Below are 26,734 nucleotides of genomic sequence, written 5' to 3' on the forward strand. Positions count from 1 at the left end.
GCTGTACCTCCTCTGGGGGGGGAGGAGAGGTGGGAGTCAAGACTGGGGGGTGCTGTTCCCAGCCTTGCTATGTGAGCCTGTTACTGTCCTGCCCAGGGTGGGAGGGCCATTGACAGCTGCAGGGACAACTTTTCTACAGAGCCTGTTTTTTTACATCTTTTTTTCCCCCCCAGTGCTGCTGGGCCTGGGGCAGAGGGGCCTGAAGCAGGCATGGAGCTGTGGACCAGGGGCCATTGCTCTGTAAATAATGCAGCAATAAAGTTTTCTTCACCCCTTCTGTGGCCTGAGCTGGGCTTGGCTGCTGGGGGCTGGGCCCGGCCCGGCCCGGCCACGTGGAGCAGCAACGTGCGCCCTGTGGGGACTGTAGCAGGGCTACGTCTCTGTCCCATCAGCCTGTTGTGCCTCCCCCCTCCTTCTGTGCTCTCCCTCCCCAGCGGTGGTACCCTGGCCTGCCCAGGCCCCCAGCAGAAGAGGAGTGGGGGAGGGCTGCCTGCAGGGGACTGTGGCCTCTTCCTCCACAGGGAAGGCCAGGCCAGGCCAGGCAGCCTCGGCCCTTCCCCCACACTGCACATTGGGGAGGGGCCCTGGGGGAATGTTGCAGAGCAGGGGAGCCAGGGTGTGCACACAATGGGGCAAGGGGGGCATTTTGCACATGGGAGTGAGGGGACAGGACCTAGGGCCCCAACTTCCCTGGGGGAGGGAGGGAACAGCCCTGACTTCAGGCTGCCAGACATCCCTGCCCCTGAGGGCAGTGTGGGGCAGGGGAGCCTGGCTCAGGAACGCCTCAGAAGTAAGGCAGCAACGGAGCTTGTCTGCTGTATTATGGGGAGTCAGGGCCCCCACACCTCGCCTGGGACACCTCCCACCTCTGCTCTGCCAGCTCCAGCCCATGTAGCTCCTGTGCTGAGGGTGGGGGGTGCTTGGGGGCCCCACACATGTAGTGAGCTGCACAAGCAGGGGCCATGGCCCCTGCCACTGCGCTCCCAGCACAGGATGGGGCAAGTGGGCGAGGCAGAATGGAGTGACCCCCAACTAGCTCCCTGGTGCTGCACAAGGGGAGGCTGGGCCATCAGGGACCACCTGTGCCTAGCATTCCGCTTTCATAGGCCCCCTCAGTGCTGGGCTGGGGCACAGGGGCTGGCACGGAGTGCTGGGGGTGCACCCCCTACTGCGCAATGCCATGCAAATGTTGAGCCAGCCCAGCCTGCCACGGGAGAGCCACAGGTGCAGCACCTGTACCCAGAGGGCTGCAGGCACCACTAGCCAGCCCCAGGCCCTGTCGTAACCCTGCCCCATGCCCCCCTCCCCCCAGATACCAGTTCACCAAATCAAAGCACAGGGTGGGCACCTGGGGGTGGGTTGTTTATTCCATCAGCTGCAATGTGGTAGGACCTGGTGTGGGAGCTCTGCCCCACTGCTGAGCTGCGGGCCCCAGGGCAACCAGGCCCACGCACTCCCTGGCAGCTTTGGGTTGTTCCCTCCCTCATGGGCACTTGTGCTGCAGGACCAGGCCAGGCTCTGTGGGTCAGTGACCCCCCTTGTGCTGCCCCACTCTGTCCTGTCCCCCTCTGCTCTACTGTCCCCTGACCCTGTCCCTGTGCCCCCATCACCCTGCCGGCCCTGCCCCAGCCACATGGGTCATGGCTACTGCCCTGAGTGACCCTGACATGCTCCCCATGGAGCTGCAGAACCAGTCCTCCCAGGGCCAGCACTCAGCCCTCCTGCCCCTCTGGGCAGCTGGCACCCTCCCCCTTGGAGACTCCAGGTGGGCCCCTAGAAGGTGCCTCAGCACCCCTCTCCCTGTCCATGTCATCAGCTGGGCTCTGGGGCCAGCCCTACTGTCTCTCCTCTTCCCCAGCCTGCTCCGCGTGGGTGTCGGCATTCGCTTGGCCCAGCCACGTGGCAAAGGAAAACTCTGCTCTGGCTGGGCTCACCACACACAGAGGACTCCAGCCAGATCCCCCAGCCACATCCTGGTAGTCTCAGGCTGCCAGACTTGCCTGCATCCCCTGGCATCACCACTGACTGCTGCCAGGGGCCCTGCCATGCCCCGTGTCCCAACTCCACTGACTGCTGCCAGGGGCCCTGCCATGCCCCGTGTCCCAACTCCCTGACCCTGCTCATGCCCTATGGAGTCCATGCGGCAGGCTGCCCGGAGAGCACAGCCCAAGGCCCCATCTCTGAGCTGATGGAATCGGAGCTGGGGCTCAGGCACACAGCCTGGGAGAGAGGGTTTCACGGCTGGAACAGCTAACGCGGAGGAATGGGCACTGCAGCCCCGCCAAGGCGTCACTGCGCTCCCACTACGGGGCCCGGTGGGCAGATGGCTTGGGTGAGCATCCGTGAGGAGCGCAGCGTCCGTGCAGTGGCCGATGCCCGGGCAGCCCCGGGCAGGGCGTGTGGCTCGTGAACGGCTGTTGCCTACGTCAGACCAGCAGGGACGGATCACAGCGCACCTGGGGTGGCCCAGTGCGGGCAGGAGAGGCGGCACACGAGGAAGCACACGGCAAGCTCTACACAAGGATCGTTGCACGTGGGCGCGCAGAGGCCAGGCTCAGTAGTCATGGCACGGTGCCAGCTGCTCGGCCCTGCGTGGCTCCAGTGGTGGCTGCAGTGGGCGGGGGGTCCTGGCTGTCCCTGGAGCCGCTCCCCTCTTTGGGCGAGGTGCTGAACAGGTTGGCAGCCCCGGCGGTGGGGCTGGTGGGGCTCATCCTCCTGGCAGGGTAGCCCTGGTCTGCGCTCGCCCTCCTTGGGCCCATGGCCTGGTCGACAGTCTCCAGGCGGAGCGCGGGCAGCAGGCCGAGGTTCCTGGGGTTGGCCCTGGCCAGGGGGTTGTCGTCAGAGAGGCACCAGGTGCTGCAGGGCTCCCCTGCAGTCCTGTAGCCGGGGGCATGGCTGCTCTCCTGGCTCTCGGCAGCCCGCACTGGCTCCTTGCTCTTGGCATTGTGCCACGGCGGCTCCTCCTTTGGCAGTTGGATGCTGGGGATGTCACCCTTCACAGGCCGCCGGCTCTGCGGGGACGGGCTGCGGCTGGCCCCCCGCTCGCGGCTCGTCGGCCTCAGGATGAGCCCCTGGAACTTGGGGAGGGTGGGGCTGCGGCTCCGGTGGCTCTTCATCTGGCCGGGACTGGGGCTGCGGGACTTGGGTGCCAGCAGGACCAGGGTGCTGTTGTCCTCCTCCTCGGAGCTGGCACTCGAGCTGTCCGTCTGGCTGCTGCCCTCCTCCGATGTGGGCAGTGAGATCTGCACGCCCACAGAGACAGCCAGTGAGGAGACAAGGCTGACGGTGCCCCATGGGGAGCGCATGGGGAAAGGGGGTGTTTCAGGGCAGGTGATATACCCAGTCCGCCCTCTCTCATGCCCCTCACTGCCTCACACAGGGTTCAGCTGCCAGGGGGCGGGGGTGGGGAGAATAGACATGTCACAGCACCACTAGGGCCAAGGCCAGCCCAACTTCTGTGGTGTCTGGGCAGCAGCTGGGGCCCCAAGAACCCCCATCTCATTCAGCTCACACCCCAGAGCTCCACCCCACCGTGATGCCCTTGTACCTGCACAGCAGCTGCCCCCTGCACCACATGTCCCCACCTGCATAGTGCCCCGCCCCCTGCGGACACGCCCAGCCAGAAGTTGCTCACCTGGAAGGGTTCTGTCACCCCAGTGATGCTGCTATAGTTGTTGCCGTAGTAACCGAGAATGTATTCACCCTTCCCTTTGGGTAGCGCCTCCTCCGAAAACACCACCTACAGCCCCGGGGAGAGGGAAGGGGCGTCAGAGGCTGTGCCACCCACACCAGACGGGCCTTGCAATGCACACGGCCTACTCCCACCCCTGGCATGGCCGAGCACCCAGCGAGGTAGCTTAGACGCGGCCCCATCACATTGCCTCTTGGCGTACCCAGGAAGCACATCTGGCACCCAAAGGCATTTCTGAGGGGACAGGCGAATGCAGAGCTGGCAGATGGAGCAGTGCCCTGGGCAGCGCTGAGAGAGCCTCAGGCGCTGGAGGGGGCATGACACTAGTCACGAGAGCAGGAGCGCCGAGAGGCCAAAGGGGCTGAGTGCCTGCTAGCTGGGAGCAGGGCATATTCCCATAGGGGTGCAGGGAGCCGGGCACCCAGGGCCCATGGGCACAGACTGCAATGCAGATCACCACCACTGGCAGCCCTTGGCAATGGCCTGGCTCCTGCTGTGGGGCACCAAGTCCAGGCTCCAGCTGGCTTGCATGGGTTTGTGTGATCATCTACTCACAGGGAAGGGGCTGTCTCCATGCTGAGAGGGGCTGGCTCCACTGGGCATGTGGCTGTCTCTAGTCACTGATCCAGCCCCTGGACTGTCCTAAAAGCTGTAAAGCTCCACACCTGGCCTCGGGCTGGTGCTGGTTCTCCAGCTCCCCCACATACACACACACACTTGGTGGCCCACAGCACAACCCACCTCTGGTGCAGGATGTCCTGCTAACAGTGGCTCCACCCAGCCTGGAGGGAGGCTGCCCAAGGCGCCATGGGCCGGGAGATCCAGAGAGCCCCAGGCTCTGTCAGGGACTGATGCTCACCTGGCAGGCAAGGATGCTCCACACAGCAGGGAGGGCTCGCTCACCATTGTGGGGGAGAAGGGCGGGGGCTCAGCGGGGTACTTGGGAAGCAGAAGCAAAAGGAGCAGCCAGCAGGGGCCAGCTGGGTGCATGGCAATGAATGAGAGCTGTGCCATGCTCACACACCTGGTACACGCTGCCCTCTGGGTCCTCGTGTTTGGCCCACACATACGCCACGTAGTCCTTGTGGTGCCTGAAGCCCACCTGCAGGGAGAGAAGCCCCAGTGGACAGCTGGACGGGACCAGGCCACAGTCACCCAGAGAGTGCCCAGTGCTGACCCCTGCCCACCCATGTGCCTCTCAATGACTCCTAACCCCGCCCGCATCCCTGTAACACTGACCTGCACAACCCAACCCAGCCACACCAACACCAACCCTATCACCAGACCATACCCAACTCTCATCCCTGACCTCTAATCCCAGGGTGCTTGATTCTGACCCCTAACCCCAGAGCATGCCTACCCCGACCCAGCCTGGTCATACCCCCAGAGCCAACCCTCAGCTCCCAGCCAGCCTCTGCCAACAGCCAGGCCTCATCTGGGGGCTCCATTTAACACACATGGGGCCAAATTTTCAGAGGTGCTGAGCACCTGCAGCACCCACTGCCTAGGCTCAGCCCCCCACCCCCTGCCACAGCCCCAAAGTCCTGAGCTTTCAGAACTGCCGGGATTTGCCCTCGATGTACCTTGCAGGCTCTGAGCTGCGAGGGGCTCTCCTCCCCGGCCCCGGGGGCTCCCAAGCCACGTACAAACAGTGCACTGTGAGACTCCCCTTTGTGCACAAGTCACCCCCACCCCCCCAGTCCCAGTCCCCAGCTGGGCATCCAGGAACCAAGGCACCCGAATCAGAGGAGATGCTGCCCCAGGAGTCTGCCTCTTCTCCTCACCACAGGGTGGCTCGGGTGCCCCTGGCCAGCCCTGAGCGCTAGCAGGGGTTGGGCTCACCCATTGGGTGTTGGGGACAGGGGACACATCCCCTCCGTCACTTCCAGCCATGCTTCTGCCGTAGCAGCAGGGCCCCGGGTTGGAGTGGTTAGTGAAGACCAGGCTCTGCCCCAGCCCCTCCTCCTCCCTCGGTTGCACGGACCCAGCACAGCGGCACCCGGGGGGGGGGGGGGGGGCCTTGGCACGCAGCAGCAGGTGGCTGTAACCCAGGGGACCCATGAGTCCCTGGGGAATCCAGTAGGCAGCAAGGTCAAGGGGGCAGTCCCTGCTGCCCCACAAGGGGTGAACAGGAGAAGAGGGACAGTCCCTGCTAGCCAGACTCCTCCCTGGGGTGAACACACTGAAGCCAAGGGAGTTACCCCACAGGGGGACCTGGCCCAGTGAGCCTAGGAAGCCAGGGGGGCTGGCCAGCAGGACCCAGAGAGCAGAGCCTGGTCCCAGTGTGGAAAGCAGAGAGCCTGGTGAGGGGTGCAGGGGGGCATGTGCATCCCACGCTGTGGCTGGCTGGGGGCAGGCGATCCCTGCAGGCTGCTGGAGTCTCTCTGCCAGGGGATCAGGTTCGCAGTGCAGCCCTTGGGAGCCTCCCCCGCAGCCTCAGCTCAGCACAGGGGGATCTGAAAGTCACATTGTCCCGCTCCTGCGCCCGAGGCCCTCCCTCTGCTGTAAGGAGACACCCAGGCGTCGTCCAGACTGCTCCGGAAAGGCTCACCCTGCAAGTGCCAAGGACGCCTGCAGCCCGCTGGGGCTTACCTGGGGTCCATGCTCACAGAGCCCCGGCACACAGTGCGGCTGGTCGCCAGGCAGGCAGTACAGAGCAGCACTGCAGCCAGGGATGCCAGCACCAGGGGGGGTCAGCTCCCCTGCTTCAGGCCATGGGCAGGTGCCTCAGGAGGGGAATGGGCAGCAGGCAGTGGCCGCTTAGGGAGGTGGGACAGCCTGGCTCTGAGTGGCAAAGCCGGTGCTCCCCCAGGACAGCTCTGCCCCCCCGAAGGGAACTAACCCCAGGGCACCCCTGTAACAGGCACCAAGCCCTGCAGCGCTCCCCATTTACCTGCTGAGTGCACAGACGCAGGGGGTGGGAGAGGACACAGCTCTTTTGGGGTGTGGGACTCCGGGGGCTGGAGAGATAGGAGCCCCGTGGAGCCTGCACCCTCTATCTCCACCACCAAGGGCAGGAGACACCTGCCTTCTTGTCATTCCCCAGCCACCTGGGCAGGGCCGGTGTTTGCATTTAGGTGGCTTAGGCAATCGCCTAGGGCGCCAGCATTATTAGGGGGTGGCATTTTGCCGGAGGGGGCGGCAGGCAGCTCCAGTGGAGCTGCCACAGTGGTGCCTGTGGAGGGTCCGCTGGTCCGTGGCTCCAGTGGAGCTGCCGCAGTGGTGCCTGTGGAGGGTCGGCTGCTCACGCGGCTGCGGTGGACCTCCCGCAGACACGACTGCGGCAGCTCCACTGGAGCAGCCGACCATCCGCAGGCAGGACTGCGGAGCCGGGGGACCAGCGCACGGGGCAGCGAAATGGCTGTGCGCCTAGGGTGCTCAAACCCCTAGCGCCAGTCCTGCACCTGGGCCTACTCCCCTCACCCCCCCAGCCACCCCTCTCCCGCTGCGTGCCCCCAAGCAGCAGCAGAGAGGGCAGGAGCACCCAGAGGTGGGCCCCACATCCTGGCCATCTGGAACTCAACCCACCCGCAGCGCAGTCCCTTACCCGGTAGAGACCTATCCAGTCCCAGGAGCTCCTGTGGAAGATGGTGGCCATCTTGTATCGGACAATGGCTTGTTCAGGTCTGGACCACTCGTCGGACACTTGAATCTCAACCAAGGGCTTGTCGGTCTTGGAGGAAAACTGCCAGGGAGAAGCACAGGGCTTGAGCGGGGGAAGCTCTGCCAACACTGCCAAGCGCCTCCATTGGGGGGCTGGTCCCTCAGGGCCATACCCAGAGCCGCTCTACCAGACCCAGACTAGTGCTGGGGAGAGCCAGCCAGCCACCCATCCTGGGGAGCTCCAGAGGAGGCGACAGACTCACCTGCACGGCGAAGATGGCGGCCACAGGCTTGTGGTCACTCACCACGTACTCCATGTGGCTGCAGTAGCAGAGCTGGGTCACAGCCAGGCTGGTTCTGCTGGGCCTCCGGCCGCCGGGGTTGTGTGGGGCACCGCAGGACTTGATCTTCCAGAGGATGCGGTCGGTCCAGGCTGGTTTCCGCTTCTTAGCACTGTGTGGCACAGGTGGGCACCGTTCAGTTGGCACAGGGCAAAGGGGTCTCCCTGCAAACCACCCCCTTCCCCAGCGCAGGCTCTGTGGGAGGGGAACAGAGCACAACTTGGGAATGCTCCCTGGTGCAACTGCAGGGTCTCCCCAGCAACATGGCAACTGCAGCCTCCCTCATGGCAAGCCCCATGCCCCCCGTGCCGACACTGCCGCCTGTCCCTATGCCCCCCACACCGACACAGCCGCCTGTCCGCTCCACCCATCCCTATGTCCCCTGTGCTGACACGGCCACCCGTCCCTATGCCCCCCCGCACCAACACGGCCGCCCGTCCCCTCCGCCCATCCTTATGCCCCCCCATGCCAACACGGCCGCTCATCCCCTCCGCCCATCCTTATGCCTCCCCGCACCGACCCAGCCGTCCGTCCCTATACCCCCCCATGCCGACACGGCCACCCGTGCCCTCGGCCCATCCCTATGCCCCCCCCGTGCCAACCCAGCCGCCCGTCCCTATACCCCCCATACCGACATGGCCATCCGTCCCCTTCGCCCCCCCATGTGACGAAGTGGGAATGTTCTCAATGTTTTCTCTGAGTGCTGTGTGGATGCCTCAGTTTCCCCTATGCATTTCTCGAGTGTCTAGGGGTGTGTGATTGTTGCAGAGCCCTAGGGGGCCAGTGTGATGCTGTCTGCACAGAGAATGGCCGCACTCTGTCTCCTGGCAACAAATAGCCTGAGCCCCTCGTCTGCAAAGGTGCCAACTGAAGGTGCTGGAGAACAAAGAGATCAGGTGGCCTCCTGGCCTGGGAAAGACAAAGGCCAAAGAGTTTTCAGTTTGGAGCTGGCTGGGAAAATGGAAGGGAGCCCAGACAGGGTTCTGGCCTCCCTGCGCCCTCCTCCCCCGTCCCGATGGACCTAAATGAGAGGGTCTTGTCTGTACCTGCAAGGCTTGTCTTGGACTGTGTTCCTGTCATCTAATAAACCTTCTGTTTTACTGACTGGCTGAGAGTCCTGGTGAATCGCAGGAAGCTGGGGGTGAAGGGCCTTGTCCTCCCCAGCTCCATGACACCCCACACCAACACGGCTGCCTGTCCCCTCTGCCCATCCCTCTGCCCCGTGCTGATGTATCCTGCCATATCCTCCTCCCCTCAATGGTGTGCCTGCCCTATGCCCCCTGCCCTGGAGCCCCAGCCCCAGCCCCCATGCAGAAACTGCTTCAGTAACACTCCCTGCTTGTATTCTGGCAGCATCCTGCAAAGACGCGAGTGGTACCCCCGTTCCAGAGTTCGAGACACCCAGTGCCCACTCTCACCACTAGGCCCCCCAGTCCTCTCCTCCGCCTCTCCCTCCCCGCAGCAGGCAAGTGGCTAGCGCTGCACCCCTACCTGGTGTCATACTGGTTGGTCCCCACATCGAACTTGAAAGTGGGCGGGAAGTTGAGGGGCCCCTCCTGGAAGCCGCTCAGGATGGGCCAGGTGCCCTTGGCGATGTTCAGCTGGGGGAGGGGATCAAGGGGAACAGACAGCCATTGGCAGGGTCACCCCCAGTGCAATTCACACAGGCCTCCCTTCCAGCCTCTGCAGCCCCCCCAGTTCCTGACCCACTCCAAGGATGGGAACGTGGCTGCTGACCCTGGCAGGGGCTTGGAGTCAAGGGGTGGCTGGAGTGGGGCTTGAGTGGACAAGGAGCCCATGACCCTGGCGATTCCCCTCCCCACTTCATCTTCTTTTGGGGACAGCCCCAGAGACTGAGCTGAGCCTGTCATTAACGCCTGCCCTGGGGAGCCCCAGTGGCCATTCCCTGGAGCACAGGGGAGGATGGGCTGAGCCCCTGAAGACTCAGGGTTGGGGATCTCAGCTAACACCTGTTCCTGCCCTTGGAGCCCCAGCTGATAGCACGGATGCAGCCAGCAAGATCTGGATCCTCATGCAAATATGTTCCAACAGCTTCTGGCAACACAGGCCAGGCTGGGAGGACTTTGCCCCAAGCACAAGCCTCTAGGAGTGCCAGGTGGCTCCTGTGCCCTCTGCCCAGCCTCAGTGCAGCTCCACGGTGCTCAGGGTCCCCGTGGGCAGCATGCCCAGAGTTCAGCAATTACGGCCTCGCATCAATCTCCGAGCCCATCAATACAGAGATGTGTCTCCCCCGACCAGGCTCCCATGCTCCCCCGGGACCTCCCTGCCCAGGCTCCCATGCCCCCCCGGGATCTCCCTGCCCAGCCCCCCACACTCCCCCAGGGCCCTCACCCGGCCCCCATGCTCCCCTGGGCGTCCCCGCCCAACCCCCACACTCCCCTGGGCTCTGAGAGTCATGTTGGGCTTGTGCATCAACGACAGAGATTGTGCTCTGGGAACACAGGGAGCAATTGCGTTGGTGATGCACAAGCCAGGCTGGGCCCCAGCTGCCCTACACCCCACTGGCCCTGCAGGGAGAACGGGATGGGATTAAAGTAGCTCTGACCCACACCCCAGGGAGCAGGCAGAGAGGGAGGAACGAAGCACTTAGCACATGGCTTTCCTGAGCAGCCCCAGAACCCAACCCTCTTTGGAACCCCCAGACTCCTCCAGGCCCCCTTCAATCTCTTCCTAAGGGGGATTCCCCAGGGAGGTGTAGGCTCCTTGGCCCCACCTTGCCTTCACTGCCTAGTACATGGCAAAGGAAAGCAGGAGAGTATCTGCCGGCACCCATTCAGCACCGCCGAGCGTTAACTCAGAACCGAGCAAGGGATGCACCTGCCCGGCCGGCCTCTCACCTGGTCCTTCTCCCACAGCTGGCTCAGGATGCTGTTGTCAATGGCGTATTTCACAAAGCGGATGTCCAGGCTCTCGATGCGGAAGTTGAGGTCCCCAAACCAGAAGACGATGCTGGGGAGAGCAAGGCAGGGCCAGGGTGAAGAGGAGGCGCCATGGTCCCTACACAGCACCAGTGCAGCGTCCCTAGGGGTGGGTCAGCTGCAGCCCGAAGACAGGACCTGACTTCCTCCAGAGCTTGCAGTAAGTGAGTGACAGCTGGGCAGAGCGCTAGGAGTCCTGGCTCCCAGGCCTGGGATCCAGCCACTGGGCTGCGCTGCCTCTGAGAACTGAGGCCCAGGGAAGTGTCCTGGGTATGGCAGTAGGGAGGGAAAATCCCTGCCTGAGACGCCAGCTCCCGTAGCCCTGTCCAAGGAGGCCAGGAAGGGCTCCTGCACAGCACCCAGAGTGATGGGGCACGATTTCCAACGGGTCACGGTCAGAGACACAGCGTCACAGGGTCTCACCCCTCCAGCCAGCTCCAGGGTGACAGGTGGGGTGACAAGCAGTCCTGGAGCTGCGACCTGGCCTCCAGCCTGCTCCCAGGCAGGCAGGAGCCAGGAGCCCTTTACCTGCTAGCGTCTGGGACCTCCCCAGCCCTGGCACAGCCTGGGGAGCTGGAGCAAGTTAGTGGGATGGCAGGATGGGTTCTGGGCTGTGTCTCAACTTGGGCTTCTGGGAGCTTGTGGGCTGCAGAGGGCAGGGCAGGGGCCTGGACATATGGGGGGCCTGGATGCACAGAGTGCTGTTGGGCGAGGCCTGGACACACAGGGGGGCCTGGGATGGGGGGTGTTGGGCAGGGCCCTGGAGGCTCGAGGGGCCTGGGATGGGGGGGCGTTGGGTGGGGCCCTGGGATCAGCGGTGTTGGGCAGGGCCCTGGAGGCACACAGGGGGACCCAGGATGGGGGGCGTTGGGCAGGGCCCTGGCCACTCGGGGGGCCCAGCAGGGGTGGCTCCAGGCCCCAGCACGCCAAGGGCGTGCTTGGGGCGGCATGCTGCGGGGGGCGCTCTGCCGGTCACTGGGAGGGCGGCAGGAGGCTCCGGTGGACCTCCCGCAGGCGTGCCTGCAGAGGGTCCGCTGGTCCACCGGAGCCACCTGCCACCCTCCCAGCGACCGGCAGAGCGCCCCCCGCAGCATGCAGCCATGCTTGGGGCCGGGATGGGGGGTGTTGAGCTGGGCCCTGGGCAGGCAGAGTCGAGCAGGAGCTGGGACGTGTGACTCTGGCACAGAGATGCCTGGGGACAGGAGTCAGTCTCATCCAGCCGCACAGGCGCTCAGCAGCCCAGCCGCACGGGCGAGGGAATGTAGGTCAGTGCTTTGCCGATAAACACGCTGGCCGGCTGCCAGCCCCGCTGCTCCACTGCTGGAGCGGCTCAGGTGCGGGGCCCAGCAGCCCTGGGGATAATTAGCCGAAACCTTCTGCTCAGATCATCAGACTTTCCATGGATCAAATGGGAGAGCGTGACCCTGGGGCGGAAATTTCCACTGCCAGGTGCCGGTTGGTGAGGCCGGCCTGGGGCCTGCAGCCCTGCTAGCATGGAGCAGTAGAGCATGGTGGGAAGCGGGCAGAGCAAACCACAGCCTGATGGGCCTGAAGCAGACTCCCAGCCCCCCCGCTAGCCTGGAGGAAGCCATCTGCCAGCGCAGAATGGCCCAGTGCCCAGCACGCACCCAGGGGGGCGGCTGCAAAGCAAACCCAGCTGGGCTTGGCACTGAAGGGCCAAGGGAGGCCCAGGACCCAGATCCATGTGGGGCCCACATAGCACTCACCAGGGTGAGGTGCTGGCTTGTGATTCCCAAACAGAGCCCCTGCTAGGAACCCTGCTGGATCCGAATCTGAGCTCCGGGGGACAGGATACGGCCCGTTTCAGAGGGTAGAGCCCACGAGCGGCACCAGGGTTTTTGGCGCCCTAGGCACAGGGCTGGCTCGCCGGTCCCACGGCTCCGGTGAACCTCCCGCAGGCATGCCTGCAGACGGTCCACTGGTCCCGCAGCTCCTGGTAGAGCCACAGACTCAGCTCCAAGCCTCAGTCAGAGTTGGGGGGCGGGGGGGACAGGAAGTGGAAGGAGCGGGGGTGGGTACATACTCATGGTCCAGGATACCGCTGGCTGCATGCCCCTCGAACTGCTGCATGTTAAGGATGGTGGTGAAATCCTCCTTGCGCTGCTCGGCCTTCTCCAGGTGAGCTGGCAGGTGGCAGTTCAGGAAACAGACCATGTGGCCGAAGATGGAGAGCCGCACGCTGACCCCACCCTTGTTGCCCTGCTCCAAGAGGAACCCAAGCTGTGTCATCGGGGGCTTGGAGCGCCCCCCCGCCGAGTCACCTCCCCCCAGCCCTGCCGCGGCCCCCTCCTCACCCAGTAGCCGCCCAGCCCAGTCCTGGTGCAGTCCGTCTGGATGTCCTGCAGGAAGGGGAGGTGATAGTACTTGGCAAACACCAACAGGATCACACCCTGCATCCGCACCGTGCTCACCTGCAACAGGGAGGGAAGGGCGTGAGGCAGGGCAGCTGTCCGAGGGCTCTGGCCCTGCATGGCAGGGGACGTGGGGCTGTGGTGCAAGGCTGCGCTAGAATCCCGGCTCTGCCCAGGTGCCATCGGGCCAGGCCCTCCCTGCCTCAGTCTCCCCATCTGCCAGCCAGGGCTGATGGCACTGACCCACCTTCCCAGGGGCAAGGCTGGCAGGACTGCTCAGCGGTGGCACAGCGCCGAGGGGGGTTTATGCGCCAGCCAGGGCAGATGGCTGCCACTCCGAGCATGCAGATGCCACAGGCTACAGGTCCCTGCAGGTTGCTTTCACGGGGAGCACCCACCCTGTCCTGTATTTGGTACCCAGCCGGCACCCTGCTCCACAACGTCCATTCCCAGGCAATCGCTCTGCAGCCAGGCTGATGCCAGCATGCGACTGCCCCAGGAATGGGCCCCGCAGAGCAGTCTCTTGGCAACAGGTGTCACGGAGTGTGGGGGAGTCAGAGTCCTGCACCCCCGGCTTCCTGTGATTCACCGGGACTCTGAGCCAGCCAGTAAAACACCAGGTTTATTTAGCCGACAAGAACACAGTCCAAGACAGGCCTTGCAGGTACAGACCACACCCGCCCCCCCTCAAGGTCCATCTTGGGGGCAGGGGGAGGTCAGAGCTGTGTCTGGGCTTCCCTCCATTTTGCCAGCCAGCTCCAAACTGAAACTCCCTCCAGCTGTCTCCCTCAACCCAGGGCTGGCTCCAGCTTTTTTGCTGCCCCAAGCGGCAAAGAAGATAAAAAAAAAGCCACAATTGGTGGCACTTCGGCGGCTGCTCTACTGCACTGCTTCACTCTTCGGCAGCAATTCAGCAGCCGGTCGTTCCCTCCGAGAGGGACTGAGGGACCTGCCATCGAATTGCCACCAAAGACCTGGACGTGTTGCCCCTTTTCATTGGCCACCCCAAGCACCTGCTTCCTGCGCTGCTGCTTGAAACCGGCCCCAACTCAGCCTCCCCCCGGCTCCTCCCCCAGCCTTTGTCCAGTTTCCCCGGGCAAAGGTGTCACCTAGCTCCAATCCCCTCCTGGTTCTCATGTCCCATGCTCAGGTATCCTCCCTCGAGGAAAGTCTCCCATCCCCAATGCAGACAGTCCCAGCAAAACTCCCCTGCAACCTTCCCAGGTCAATACTCCCCTCTCCTTGCTGCATCACAGGCACCCACCCGGCATTCAAAGAAAACATGAAGAACATTCCCACTTCGCCACAACAGGCGCTAGCCCAGAGTGCCCAGCGGGGCTTAGTTCCCTGGATGGAGGTGGGCACGTAGGACTTTGGATCAGGCCAGAGCATGGCCAGCAGGTCAAAGCCAAGAGCTCCACACGCCCTGCACTGGGGGCTGTGCTGGCCCCACAAGGAATGGGGGCAGCGGGGCAGTGAGGGACCAGCATGACGGGGAGATATGCTGCGCTGGCTGGGCAGGCATGATGGTGAGTGCTGTAAGCCACAGGGCCATGGGACAGGACAGGACAGCTCCGTGAGCTCCAGGCCACGGGGTAGATCGACTGGAGATGGGGTGGGCTCAAGCCCCCCTGGCAGAGCAGCCCCCACCCTTGTGGTGCTGGGGAAGACCTGCCCTCCACTCCTAGGCCCAGGTAGAGTTAGGCAGGGGAGGAGCCAGACAGCTCTGCCCCCCCAGCAGCTGGGCCCCCCCCTCAGAAGAGTTTAACTGTGCTTGTGACTCTCCCAGCCTCAAGCTGCCATGGAGACACTGTGAGGACACGCACAAAGGGGGCCGGGAGCGTTAAGATCACAGTTGAGGTCCATGGATGGTGCCATACCACTGTCATGAGCTTTGTATGTTCTCCTGTGCCCCTGACTCCTGACTCCCCACCAGCTCCCCTCTACTCTTCGACCTCATCCCTTTAATTCAAAGAAGTACCCCAAAGGGCACTGACGAGACACCCGTGGAACAAGAAGCGCCTCATGTCTCGGATTCTCAGTACCTTGCAACGGTGGCCAGGGTGTCACTTCTCTGTGGTACAACGAGGGACACTGAGGCAGAGAGCAGGGATGGGCCTTGCCCAGAGTCGCCCAATGAACTGGTGGCAGGGACTTGCTATCCCTGTGCATTGTCTAGGGGTTAGAGCAGTCTCCTTCAAATCACACCCCCAGGGAGACCCTGATATCCGGGATGGGGAACGGTGTCAGCATGTCAGGCTGGGGGGTAGCGTAAGGAGACCCTGGCTTCCTGCACTCCTGGGTGGAGTCCCCAATTTGATTTAATCAGCTTTCTGCTCAAACCAAGCAGCCCTTTGCGCCCAACCTCCCGTACCAATACAAAGTTGAAGGGACTCAGCACGTCCATGAAGAGCTCACTCCACTGGTCCGTGAAGAGGGCGTCCTTCAGGCGCTTGTTGATCATGGAGTTCACCTCCTGCAGCCTGGAAGGGAGACAGACAGGTCTGATGGCAAGCTTGGGCAGACTTCCCAGCAGCCCTCCAGCCAGCGGGCACTCCTCCCTGCCAGGAGACTGCCTGGGCCCCAGCTCGGGGCAGCCCCCTCAGACAGAGGCAGAAGTCCAGTGCTGGAGGGACCAGGGAGATGGAAATCCCCCCAGGAGAGTCCCTGCCGCTGGCAGTGGAGGGGGCGAGTCAGGGTGAGTCAAACACTACAACTAGCAGAGTGGGGCTTAACCACCAGGCAGGGGTCCTGGGGACCCCCCCGGGAGTTCTGTGCCCTAATTCACACAAAGCTACATGCAGCAGCTGACAGAGGCTGTTGCCTCCCACAGTAACTGACGCTGCACTTGGAGACGTCCCAAGAGGCTGTGCGATTCCCAGCGTATTGCCAGCCAGGCACTAACCCAAGGGCATGGCCCTGCTTTGGGGGAGCCTGTCCAAGGAGACCAGGGAGCCCTGACACCAAGCCTTGAGCTCCATCCTCCTGCCAGGGACTCTAACAGCCTCAGAACAGCTGCGGCTCCGACAGGCTGCACGCCTGGGAAACCCTGGCCTTGTTTCCCGAGAGGGAAGAATCAGCCTAACGACAACTTTTCAAAGACTCATCCTGACGCAGACATCCAGTCACAGCTGGCATGACAGTGCCACTCTGAAATGGGTGAGAGGCTCCGGGGTTATTGACAGATGTTATAAAAAAATATCAGCCTCAGCTGCTTATAAACCCATCAGTAGAAGAGGCTATAGATGGTCATAAGCAACCAATTGACCTGCTGGTCTCCAACAATCAATTAAACATTTATTAAAAATTCGGTTGTTGACAAGCTCCACACAAAGTGCAGGAGACCAAGTGTTCTCCAACCAGGTGCTAGGAACAACCTTCCAGAGGAGACCAGAGTCCAGGCGTCTTCAGGAAATGCCACAAAACCTTCCTCTTTGGAAAAGCCTTTCTGCTATGAGACTGAGGCAACTCTGTGACCTCTGTCTCCCCTGAACCCCAACACTGGCACCCCAATCCCCTTGTTGGAACTGTTGGGAGAACTCCTACAGGGAATGTTACTGGTCAGGGTGGTTCACCACTGGGACAGCCTGCCAGGGGCAGCGCTGAATTCTCCATTTCTCGCTGTCTTCCAGTCCAGGCTGGCTGACGCCTTTCTGGAAGATTCTTTAGTCAGTCACAAGTTGGGGCTCAGCACAGGGGTAACTGGTGACATCCAATGGCCTGTGATATACAGGAGGTCAGAGTAGATGATCTAAGGGCCCCGTCTGGCCTTAAATGCTATGAAAAAAAATCTGAAACGGAAAGTCAAAACCAAGAATCATCCCACAGTTTTGACCCGGAAAAGAGAGAAATGCCAGAGACTCCATGAACTCCATCAGCGGCTTGGCTATTGCTATTGATTTCATGTAGAAGGCACCCAGATGCTATGGTGATGGGCAGCAGGAAAATACCCTAAAACAGGTTAACCCTTTATAAAGGGCCCCTGCCTACCAAGTGTGACTGACAGCACAGTCCATGCGCGAAGTGGCGCGCCCGCCTCTCTGATCGCTGGGAGGTGTCTCCAGAGACACTTAGCCAATGATGTCTAGTCCGTGGCACGGCCCTGGCTATTCCACTGCTTCTGCCAAGCCAGACTTTAACTGGCCAGAGCACCAGCATCCTCCATCGAGAGGAAGCAGCAGCCTCCCTTTGGGTCGGGCCGAGGCGATTACACAGGCTGCACTGGCAAAGGGGAGTGAGGAAGGCTGGGACTAGCAATAAGAGCCAAGGAGAGTCAGGTACCCAAATCCCACGGATGTTCAAAGGAATTGGGGTGCTCTGCTTTGGCTGGAGGATTCCTGTCAGGTCAGGCTGGGAGACGGGAAGAGACAAGCCGTGCGTGGAGGGATGCGGGGTGGTGGGTGCTCCTCGGAAACATTCTTCACAGGGGGTGCAATTCCATCCTGTGCTGAGAGCCTGGGAAAGGCCTTTGGGGTCACATATGGACGCTTACAGGGTAGGCCTCTCGCAGGCTCTCAGCTCAGGCCTGAACTGCACCCTAAGTGAATTCAGTGCATTCAATAGAGGCAAGAAGCATGTGCAATGCCACTTGGTGCACATCGTATGCAGCTGCTGCGCTACTAAACAGTCTGGGGCCTGGGGGGCCCAGCCACCTCCAAGCCACTGTAGTTCCACCCAGGTTTGCATTAGCACTGGCTTTGCATTATTAACAGCCTGCCCCAGCTTGGCCCAGGCAGCTGTTAACAAAAGCAAATGGGTGAGACGCTGCCTCAGGGATAGAATCATAGAAGTGTGGGGCTGGAAGGGGCATCGGGAGGTCAGTTACTCCAGCCCCTGCGCTGCGGCAGGACCAAGTCAATCTAGACTGTCCCTGGCAGGGGTTTGTCCAACCAGTTCTTAAACCTCCAGTGATGGGGGTTCCACACCCTCCCTAGGGAACCTGTTGGTTGAAGACATCTCATCAAAAAGCAGACAGGGATTAAAAAAGTGCCAGGCCCTGGGGCAGAGGTAAGTAGGCCAGAGATGTCACAGCACCTGGCGAGCCCTAAGAAGGAAAGTGATTAGAAACGAGCACAGGGGATTGAACCTCCCATGCCATGTGTGACCCCCGGCCTGGAAGGGGGAGTCCAGCAGGAGAGAGACCTAGCCCACAAGCAGCCTCATGTGGCCTGGAAGGTCTCTGGGAGAGGGACTGTCTCTGAACAATGGAGCCCTGATCTCAGTTCGGGTTCCTAGGTGCTAACGTAACCCACTACAATAGCACCCAAAGGGCCTGTCTTTTTCTTGCACTTTGGCAACGCTCGTCCGCTTGTCGTGCCAACAAAGTCTCCACGCGTTGTATTGGGAGCTGCCTGGTCGGTAGCTCAGAACTGCATTAAGTGTTAGCGGGGGCTGGCTCCAATCCAGCTTGAACAGAACAATGGATTCATGCCCTGGAGGGCTGCTTACTATGGCCAAGAGCTGATTGCAGAGGGAAAAGCTCCTGCTAGACTTTGGAGGGGACGGTGAACTGTCCATGGCCCAGTCCTGAGAGGTGCAGGGGCATTTGTACGGGCTGGGCTCTGCCATGTAGGGCACACAGGGATCAGGGAGAGAGGAGGGCTGGAGGGCGGATTTGAGGGGGTTAAAAAGTGTTTTGGCTACTTTTACTGTTAGATTTTGATTGTGTGTTTTATTCTGAATCACCTTCCTTGCTGTGCACGCAGTGTGCAGGAACGGCACGCGTGGGGAGCTGGGACCATTGCTTGGGCTAGTGGACAATTGCTTTCAGTGCCCTGCTAGCCTCTCTGGGCCCCACCTCCTGCAGGGCACCCTCCTTCAGCCCCCACAGTGAGGCGAGGAGGGTCTCTCGGCCCAGGCTCCCCTTACCCAATGGCGATCATGTCGGTGTCGTTTGTGTCGCCTGTGTTGAGGTGCAGCAGGGACGTCACGTCGCTCGGGGGCATGGCTGTGCCAACGTTCCACGTGACCACGGTGATCCTTGGAAAGACAAAGGAGCCACGCTCAGTTTTGGGACAAGGGTGCCCGACCCCACTCCCTCTTCCACAGTCCGCTTACCCCTCTGCCTCAGAGCTGCTGCCCTGCGGGGGCAAAAAACCGGCCATGACAGAGGCTAATGAATGAGGCAGGTGTCTGGAAAGGCTGTGCCTGAGGAAGAGGCTGCTGGGCATCCCGAAGCGCTGAGCTCAGCTGGGCTCTGCCAGTGCACGGAGCGGCTGCTAAGAACGCTACGCTGGGCATGCTATGCACCGAGTGCACTCAGCACCCTGCTCGTGCTAGCCCAGGGGCACGTGGACCACACCAGGGCACAGCAGGCCCAGTGCTCAGCCCTGCCTCGATGCCCACACCTCAGCTGGCCTGTCACATGCCCAGCTGGGCAGCAGGCAGGCCTTTACCTGCAGCTGTATCTTCTGACCACCAGAGGCCGTTGTGGAGCCTCTGCCCCTCACTCGCCACAGCACCAGGCTGGCCCCAGGCTCCCTGCAGCCCCCCCACATCCCAGGAGCCTGCTAATCCCCAGTTGTATCAGCAGCCACCCACCCCAATAAGCTGCCTGGGGCTGTGCAGCCCTGTGATTGCTCCTTCTGCCCCACTGCTCAGGGCAGGACTTGGTGGTTCTAGTGACATGCAAATTACTTGCAAAATGTAACTTGACTCGTTAGCTTATTTGCATGAGATGACAGAGGACCGAGGTGGGGTAAGGCAGTGGCTGCATCTGAGCCCCCGAGGACAGGCCGTAGCCATGGGTCACACACAAGGCTGCATCTGACCCCAGCCAGGAAACTGGTGCAGAAACGGGGTCTCTCGTGGGGCTCTCCCCGACCCAGGAGCTTGTTGGATTCTGGGTGGCGTTCAAGGGGTTGGGTTTGAGCTCTAAGCCTTCAACTGCCTGAGAGCTGCCTACCAGAGAGTCAGTCCCCACAAATTCCTAGGAGAAAGAGGGGTTTGTGGAGGGAACGGGGGGGAGACACTGGAGCCCACTCCCCTCCCCACGGTCTGCCCTGGCTTTGAGGCAGGTTGCAGACCTGGGGGAGGAAGGGAGGAGCAGGCAATGCCTTGGCATCTGGGGGAAGCTGGGCTGTTCCCTCTGGAGCAGCTGCTGGCTCTCTCTTTGGGAAGGGCTGGGATTTGTAGAGGGGCCCGGAGCCCAGGGCAGGTGCGTGCTCTCCTGGCACAGAACTGCTATCAGTCACGCAGTGGCACTGAATGCCGGCCCACCAGCCCCACTGGCCAGTTGAAGAGGCTGCAGGGTGAGTGTATGGGGCAGGCCGGCTTGGCCCAGATCCCGAGCTAGGGAGCTGGATGGACAGACAGCTCCACGACTCTCCCTGATGCCCTTTGAGCCCTGCGCCGGGATCACATCCCCAGCTGCTGCCAGGTCGAGGAGCAGTTGGCAGGCAGGTAGCACATGCCCCACCTGCCCCAGCCCCCTAGAGAGGGCTCTCCCCATCCAGACTGGGCTGGGCAGGCGGCTCCAATCCTGCTGAGCATGCTGCAGGCCTTCTGCAGAGAGCACCAGAGTGGGGCATTTCTCTGCTCCTCGGTGCTGGCACTCAGCCAGAGCCTCTCCCGGTCCCCCCACCCGCCCACCCCTCCCCAGCCCACTGCAGCAGGGCTCCGAACACATTCTGGCCCTGAAATACGCTCCCCAGCCCCCCAGGGAGCAAACTGCCCCCCTCCCCAGTGCAGCAGCCCACGCTCACCGGAATGCGCCATTCTCCTTGGCCTTGCCCAGCCAGCTCAGGGAAGTCTCGGGGGGGTCCATGCAACCAGGCAGGGCGAGGGAAGGGCTGCTCCTCCCGTATGAGGGGAACTCCTCGGACTCAGCCTTGGCCAGGGTCATGCACTTGGAGGGGCCGATCCTTCCCCCCGAGAGGAACTCGCTGGAGATGACTTTGGGGAGGCTCACAGGTCTGGAGGATGAGCCACTTCTCCCCCCAGAGATGTAGTCACTGGACTCTGCCTTGGGGAGTGCCTCTTTCCGCTCCACAGGGAGCATCTTCCTGGAGGGCCCTTGATCCAGGTGGCAGAGTTCAGGGAGCGAGGATCGGCTGGGCGACTGGCTGAGCTTCCCAGCGGGCGCCGGGCTGGGGTGGGAGGAGGGGCTGCCGGCGCCCGGGGACAGCGGGCGGAACTCCACCGGGGACAGCAGGTTGAACAGCTGGGCCCCGCCTGAGCCATCGGGCTGGGCTCTGCTGCTCTCCAGCACCTCGGGCTGGCTGTGCCTGCCAGGGGACCTCTCCCCAGGCCCCAGGTGCTGGGAGCCCTCAGGCTGCAAGCGAGGGGAGACAGGATGGAAAGGGTCAAAGAGGGTGTCGGGCCTGGAGCCCCTGTGCCCCAGGGGGAGGTTCCCCCCAGGATATGCTGCTGAGATTGGCCCACTGGAGCCCTCCAGCTGGAACCGAACTGAGCCCTCTGCACCAAACGGGGCCACAAGGGGAGGAAACGGTCCCGGGGAGGTGGTGGTAATGGAGCCCCGTGGAGATAGAGACGGGGCCCCCATGGCTGAGGCCTGTCCCTGGTCCTTGTTCCCACGGTGAGCCGGCTCCATCTGAGAGAGAGAAGAGACAGGGAGTGCGTGAGCCTCTGCCACGCTCGCGTCCTCTGGCCCGGGATGCTGGACCCCGCCTGTCCCTGCACCCTGAGACACATTCATTCTAGGGATGCCCCCCTTCCAGGGACACCCCGAGACACACTCCTTCCAGAGACGGCCCCTCCCAGAGATGCCCCCATTCCAGGGACACCTGAGATGCACTCTTTCCAAAGATGCCCCCCTCCCAGAGACACCCCCTTTCCAGAGACACCTGAGACACACTCCTTCCAGAGATGCCCCCCCGCAGAGATGCCCCCCTTCCAGGGACACCCCGAGATGCACTCCTTCCAAAGATGCTCCCTCCCGGAGACACCCCCTCCCAGGGACACCCGAGACACCCCCTCCCAGGGACACCCCCTCCCAGGGACACCTGAGATCCACTCCTTCCAGAGACACCCCCTCCCAGGGACACCCGAGACATGCTCCTTCCAGAGACCCCTCTGCCCCTGCTGGTACAACAGGCCACAGCACCAGTCCCATAGCAGGCTTGAACTAGCAGCCCGAGGGTGCCAGGCTCTCAGCTACCATCAGGCCCCCTTGCGCTGGGCCCCCAGAGCCACCAGCCCCTGGGAACAGCTTGGCCTCAGTGTCCGACGTGAGGCCCCTTCGTGTGAAAAGCATCAAGCTTGGGGATCCAGTTCCTGGCTGGCTCTCCGCACCCGCTGTGGGGCTGACTGGACGTCCCACCTGCCGACAGGGGGCTGGGCTGTGGGTAGCGAGTCGCTGGCACCTGGGGAGCGAGCGAGGCACCGTTCTCCCTCCATGGAGCCCTGCACTCACATGGCCCCTCCATGCCCTTCATTTCCCCTCTCCAGCCCGCTCAGACTTGCTGACACTTGCACTGCTCCCTTAACCCTTCCCGTACCGGGGACCCCGCTTTGGGGGTGCTGGCCCGTCGGGCACGGGACCCCACGGCCACTTGGCTCCCTCCAAAGGCAGGGGCTGCTGTTTGCCCTGGGAACGTTTGCCGTTGCTGGCAGGAAGGGGAAGAGGAAGAAGCCGGCTGGCTCTTGGGTAACATGGGCGCTGGGTGTCAGCTCGGGCAGCGCCCGCAGCAGGGTGGGGGCACCACGGCAGGCCAAGCTACTGGAGCCAGAGCCTGGCACAACCCCATGAAATCCCCCCATGGGGCTCAGAGATGGGGGGCAGCAGGCACTGGACAGCAGAGCCAGCCAGACCCTCCACATCACCAGGCTCTGTCCTGCCCCTGGGCACAGCTGTCCCGCTGGGGAGCTCCAGGCAGGTCTCCTGGGCTCTAGCCCAGGCACTGCCTCGGGGACCAGCCCCCCAGCTCCCTCACATTTCCAGAGCTCTGGCTCCTGCACTAACTTGCCAGGCGGGGAGGCGGGGGAGAAACCAGCCATCATTTGACTCACCTGCCAAACCCAGCGAGTCCGGCACCAGGTGGGCGAGAGGTCGGCGGGTGCTGCCGGCGGGAACCCACCCCCCCGCCCGGGGCACAGGTGCGTGGGACCTCGGCCAGGCCAGGTAAGCAAGAGAGCAGAGCCGGGGGGCAGCCTGGGGCCCTCGCATCACTGGCCAGCCCAGGGCCCGGCCTCACTCGCCCCTCGGGGCTCCAGACCCGGCACGTGGGGAGCAGCTGGCCCGGCACGCGTGGGCACCCCGGGGGGCTGCCTTTCCCCTGGCGCAGGTGTGCCCGGGCTGCCCGCCCCGCGGGACTTACCTGGCGGTGGCTGCTGCAGGGCTCCGCCCCAGCCTGCGGGGCAGCGGCTCTGCTCCTCCCCGGCCCCGGCCTCCGGCTGCTGCGGCTCGGCTGCTCCATCGCTGCCTCCCCGATGATGCTTTCAGCTCCCTCCCGCAGCCCAGGGACTCAGTGATGTCATCAGCCCCGCAACCTGCTGGCGGATTTAAAGGCGCAGGAGCCCACCGGGGTGCCACCGAGCGCTGCCAACCAGGAGGGCAGCAGGCTGGGCAAGCAGAAAGGGGGGCCTGGGAGCCCTTTGCCTGCCCCGGGGTGGCACAGCTGCCACCGCAGGTTCTGTTCCCTGGGTGAGGGCACCTGGCACCGCTCTGCCCCACTGGCATGGGGCTGTCGGAGATGCTGAGCTGAGCAGGCACTGGGGGTCCCCTCTGGGATTCTCAGGGGGCATTGGCATTGAACAGAGCGGGGCCGGGGCCTGGCGCTGTCTGCAGGATTGGCAGAGCTCGGAATCCCACACTGGCCGGGAGGTGGAACCTCATCACACACTGGGGGCTGCGCAGAACAGGGTGTCGGGGCAGAAACCGCCCCCATCAGATGCATGTGGCACTAGGGAGTGCTGTGCAGTACGGAGAGGGGGGGTGGGCTTAGTAGGGGCACTTTCCCATGCTGCCAGTGCTGACCCCATTGCGGTGTGGCACTAAGAGGCGCTGTGATGCAGGTTGGCAGGGGCTGGGGGGGCGCTCTGAGTGGCAGTAGGGGGTGCTCTGCTGCAGGGAGCAGGATGGGGGATTGCAGGCTGGTGCTGCACTGGGACCCAGCACCAGGAGAGCTGACAGACCATCCGGGATGGGGCACTGGGCACTGGGAGCTGAGCCTTAAGGCGAGGGCAAGAGGCGCCCAGCACCTACACTTCCAGGCCTCTGCCCAAGTGCCTGGCACTGCCCCCTGGCACTGAAAGGATCCCTGCCCCTCTCCACCTGGGAGCTCAGCTGTCTGACCCGGCCTGCGACTCAGAGACAGACTAGCCCTACCAGCCATGCCCCGGCTCAGGTGCTGTGGGGAAGCAGGATCAGGGCCAGCCCAGGAGGGAGATGGCAGGCGAGGCTGCTTGTGTGGCTGTGGCTCCCCAGTGGGGACTGCTTGGTGAGGGGGTGACCCCCACAATGTGTGTCCATGGGGGCAGCAGATGAGAATGTGGACACAGTGTTGGGGGTGGGCCTTGCTCAGGGAGGAGAACAGGATTCTAGGGCAGTCCAAGGCCCTGGGCTCAGAGAAGACAACCCCAGAGGAGAAACTCTTGCAGATCTGTGCCTGCAGGGACGTGTTCAGGGCCCATGTACCAACAGCAGCATGTGGCAAAGCAGACAGGGCTGGGGCACATGGGGAAGGGGGCACAAAGACCTTGGGGTCCTGGCGTAGAACACCCTGAGTCCCCTACAGAGTCTGGGGCGTGCCCTGTGGGGGATGTCCCATCCCAGACCCATGCTCCTGGGTGGAACAATATGACCTGGCTCTGGCCAGACCCACCTGTGAGCGGAGAGCTGGCAGACAATTGCCAAGCTGGCCACAACCCCCCTGGGCCCACCCCACAAGGGGCAGGGAGACCCTGTTGGACCAGCTGAAGTAGGAGCCCCAGATACCCCTGGAGATGGGGGGTGAAAAGGCTGTGATGCAGTAGAGAGTGGGGCAGACAGACCTGGGAATACCGTCTAGTGTTACTGGCGCTGTCTGCATGGGGGCTGGGAGAGCAGGGGGTGACTTTACTTGAGGGATGATACCTGAACCTGTAACCTGAGCCGGAAGGGGGAGGGGGATGGGGCCAGGTGACACCTTGGGCCTGGGAAACTGGACAGAGGCTCAAGGAGGAGCCGGGGGGAGGGGGGAGGCTGGAAGGAGACGGCTGCAGTGGAGTTTCAGTTTGGAGCGGTCTGGGGAAATGGAGGGAACTCCAGGGTTGGGGTCTAAGCTCCCTGCCCCCTAGAGGGACCTGACTGAGGGGTCCTGGTTGTACCTACAAGCCCTGCTTGGGACTGTGTTCCTGTCTTCCAATAAACCTTCCATTTTACTGGCTGGCTGAGAGTCCCAGTGAATTGCAGGAAGAGTGGGGTGCAGGGCCCTGACTCCCCCACACTCCGTGACTGAGGTCAGCACCCAGCATGTCTTATTAGCACCATGTTGGTCAGGAAGATGCCACCCAGTTGGTCATCTTGACCTTCTGCTTGGGGTCTGCTCAGCAGCATCCTACCTCCGTGTCCCTGGCGTGTGGGTCCCATGGATGACCCTGCCCAGTGAGGCAGCCACACCCCTCCCCCAGCCACCCATGTCATGCCCACCCGGCCCCATCGTGTGCCACGCACACACATGCTGCGTCCAATGTCTCACATGTGCACCCCACCCACACTGAGGGCATCCGGGCAGCAGGCAAGGGCAGGATCATGCCTTCACTGTGGGCTTGGCCTTAAAGAGATGCACCCGGATGTGATGAGCATGAAGGGAATCGAGTCAGAGCCCCAAACAGAGCCCCCACCCTGCACCTGGCCCACCTGAGCACTGCGCTGCCCTGCTCCAGGCTCAGGTGGGAGTGGCCTGCCCTCTGGTGGCCACTTCTAACAGTGCAGCCTGGCCCCTGCGGCCGGACATCGAGACTCCTGCAGGTTCCCGCCAGGGAGCAGCCTGGACCCTGGGCTGGTCGTGGGCAGCGGTGGTGGTGCTGGAACAATGTGTGTAGTGGGGAGGCTGAGAGCCATTGAACCAAACTGTAAACCCTGCATATGCTGGAAACCACCTCAAGCCAGGGGGTGCTGCAGCCCCCCCAATACCCCAAGTGCCAGCAGCTATGGTCATGGGGCCAGGGCTATCAGCTCTGGGGCATGGGATGCTGCAGGCTCCTCTGTGCCTTTGGGGCTGCCGCTGTGCAGCGACCTTGGCCTGTTCCCCAGGGTGCTGGGGGCTGTTAGTGGGGTAGCTGCTGGCTACCAAGGGCCTGATTGAGCCTTTCCTCCTTTAGCCTCCAGATCATGGAGCTGGGAAATGTACCAGTCTCCTCCCTTTGGCCACAACTGCCCACTGGCCCCATCACACCCTTGGCCTCAGCTTTCCCTCGCTGCCAAGGTCCCTCCCCACATCCTGCCATCCTGTCTGAGCCAGCACCCCATCCTAATCCCTCCCCTGAGATGGGTGGAACGGTTCTCAGGGGCGCTGTGAGATTCCCAGGCAGGAGCCTCAGATTCCATTAACAAGCTGCATTAAGAGCAGAAGTGACACTCAGAGGAAAGGAGGGGCCCACAGTGCCCAGCCAGGCTGACACACTGAGCGATCTGGCCAGGCAGGCGCGCTGTGGGGCAGTGAAAGGAATCCCCCTTTCTGCCACGTGCCGAGAGCACATTTCTCGTCTCCCCTCCTGTGACCCACTTAGCCTCCCAATCCCAGCTGTGTGCCGACAGCAGCGCAGCCTCTCGGCTCCTTCCGCTCAAGTTCCTTTGCTGTGCCGGGCTTGGCTCAGCACAGACAGCCGCATCTCCCCCAGACTCAT

General features: G+C 62.8%; 2 protein-coding genes across 3 annotated transcripts in view; both read right to left on the reverse strand.

The window, feature by feature from the left end:
* LOC116817868 (2'-5'-oligoadenylate synthase 3-like) overlaps positions 1–26,734 on the reverse strand; it is a 209,185-nt gene that overhangs the window by 68,170 nt on the left and 114,281 nt on the right.
* INPP5J (inositol polyphosphate-5-phosphatase J) lies at positions 1,725–23,322 on the reverse strand. 2 transcript variants are annotated; one of them, XR_012654755.1, is made up of 14 exons: positions 23,224–23,322; positions 20,650–21,497; positions 18,815–18,925; positions 15,321–15,429; positions 12,890–13,006; positions 12,619–12,794; positions 10,494–10,605; positions 9,127–9,236; positions 7,558–7,747; positions 7,239–7,376; positions 4,716–4,793; positions 3,635–3,739; positions 2,116–3,242; positions 1,725–2,070 (listed from the first exon to the last, which is right to left on the reverse strand). XR_012654755.1 is itself a non-coding variant. In XM_032768298.2 (13 exons), exons 1-13 carry the CDS (start codon positions 23,320–23,322, stop codon positions 2,562–2,564), a joined length of 2,874 nt encoding a protein of 957 aa, XP_032624189.2. In that variant the 3' UTR covers positions 2,079–2,561. The 2 variants fall into 2 exon arrangements, 1 of the variants encoding a protein (XP_032624189.2); XM_032768298.2 differs by lacking the exon at positions 1,725–2,070 and having other exon boundaries at positions 2,079–3,242.

The sequence above is a fragment of the Chelonoidis abingdonii genome, chromosome 22, assembly GCF_003597395.2.
Source record: "Chelonoidis abingdonii isolate Lonesome George chromosome 22, CheloAbing_2.0, whole genome shotgun sequence".
Taxonomy (NCBI): Eukaryota; Metazoa; Chordata; order Testudines; family Testudinidae; genus Chelonoidis; species Chelonoidis abingdonii.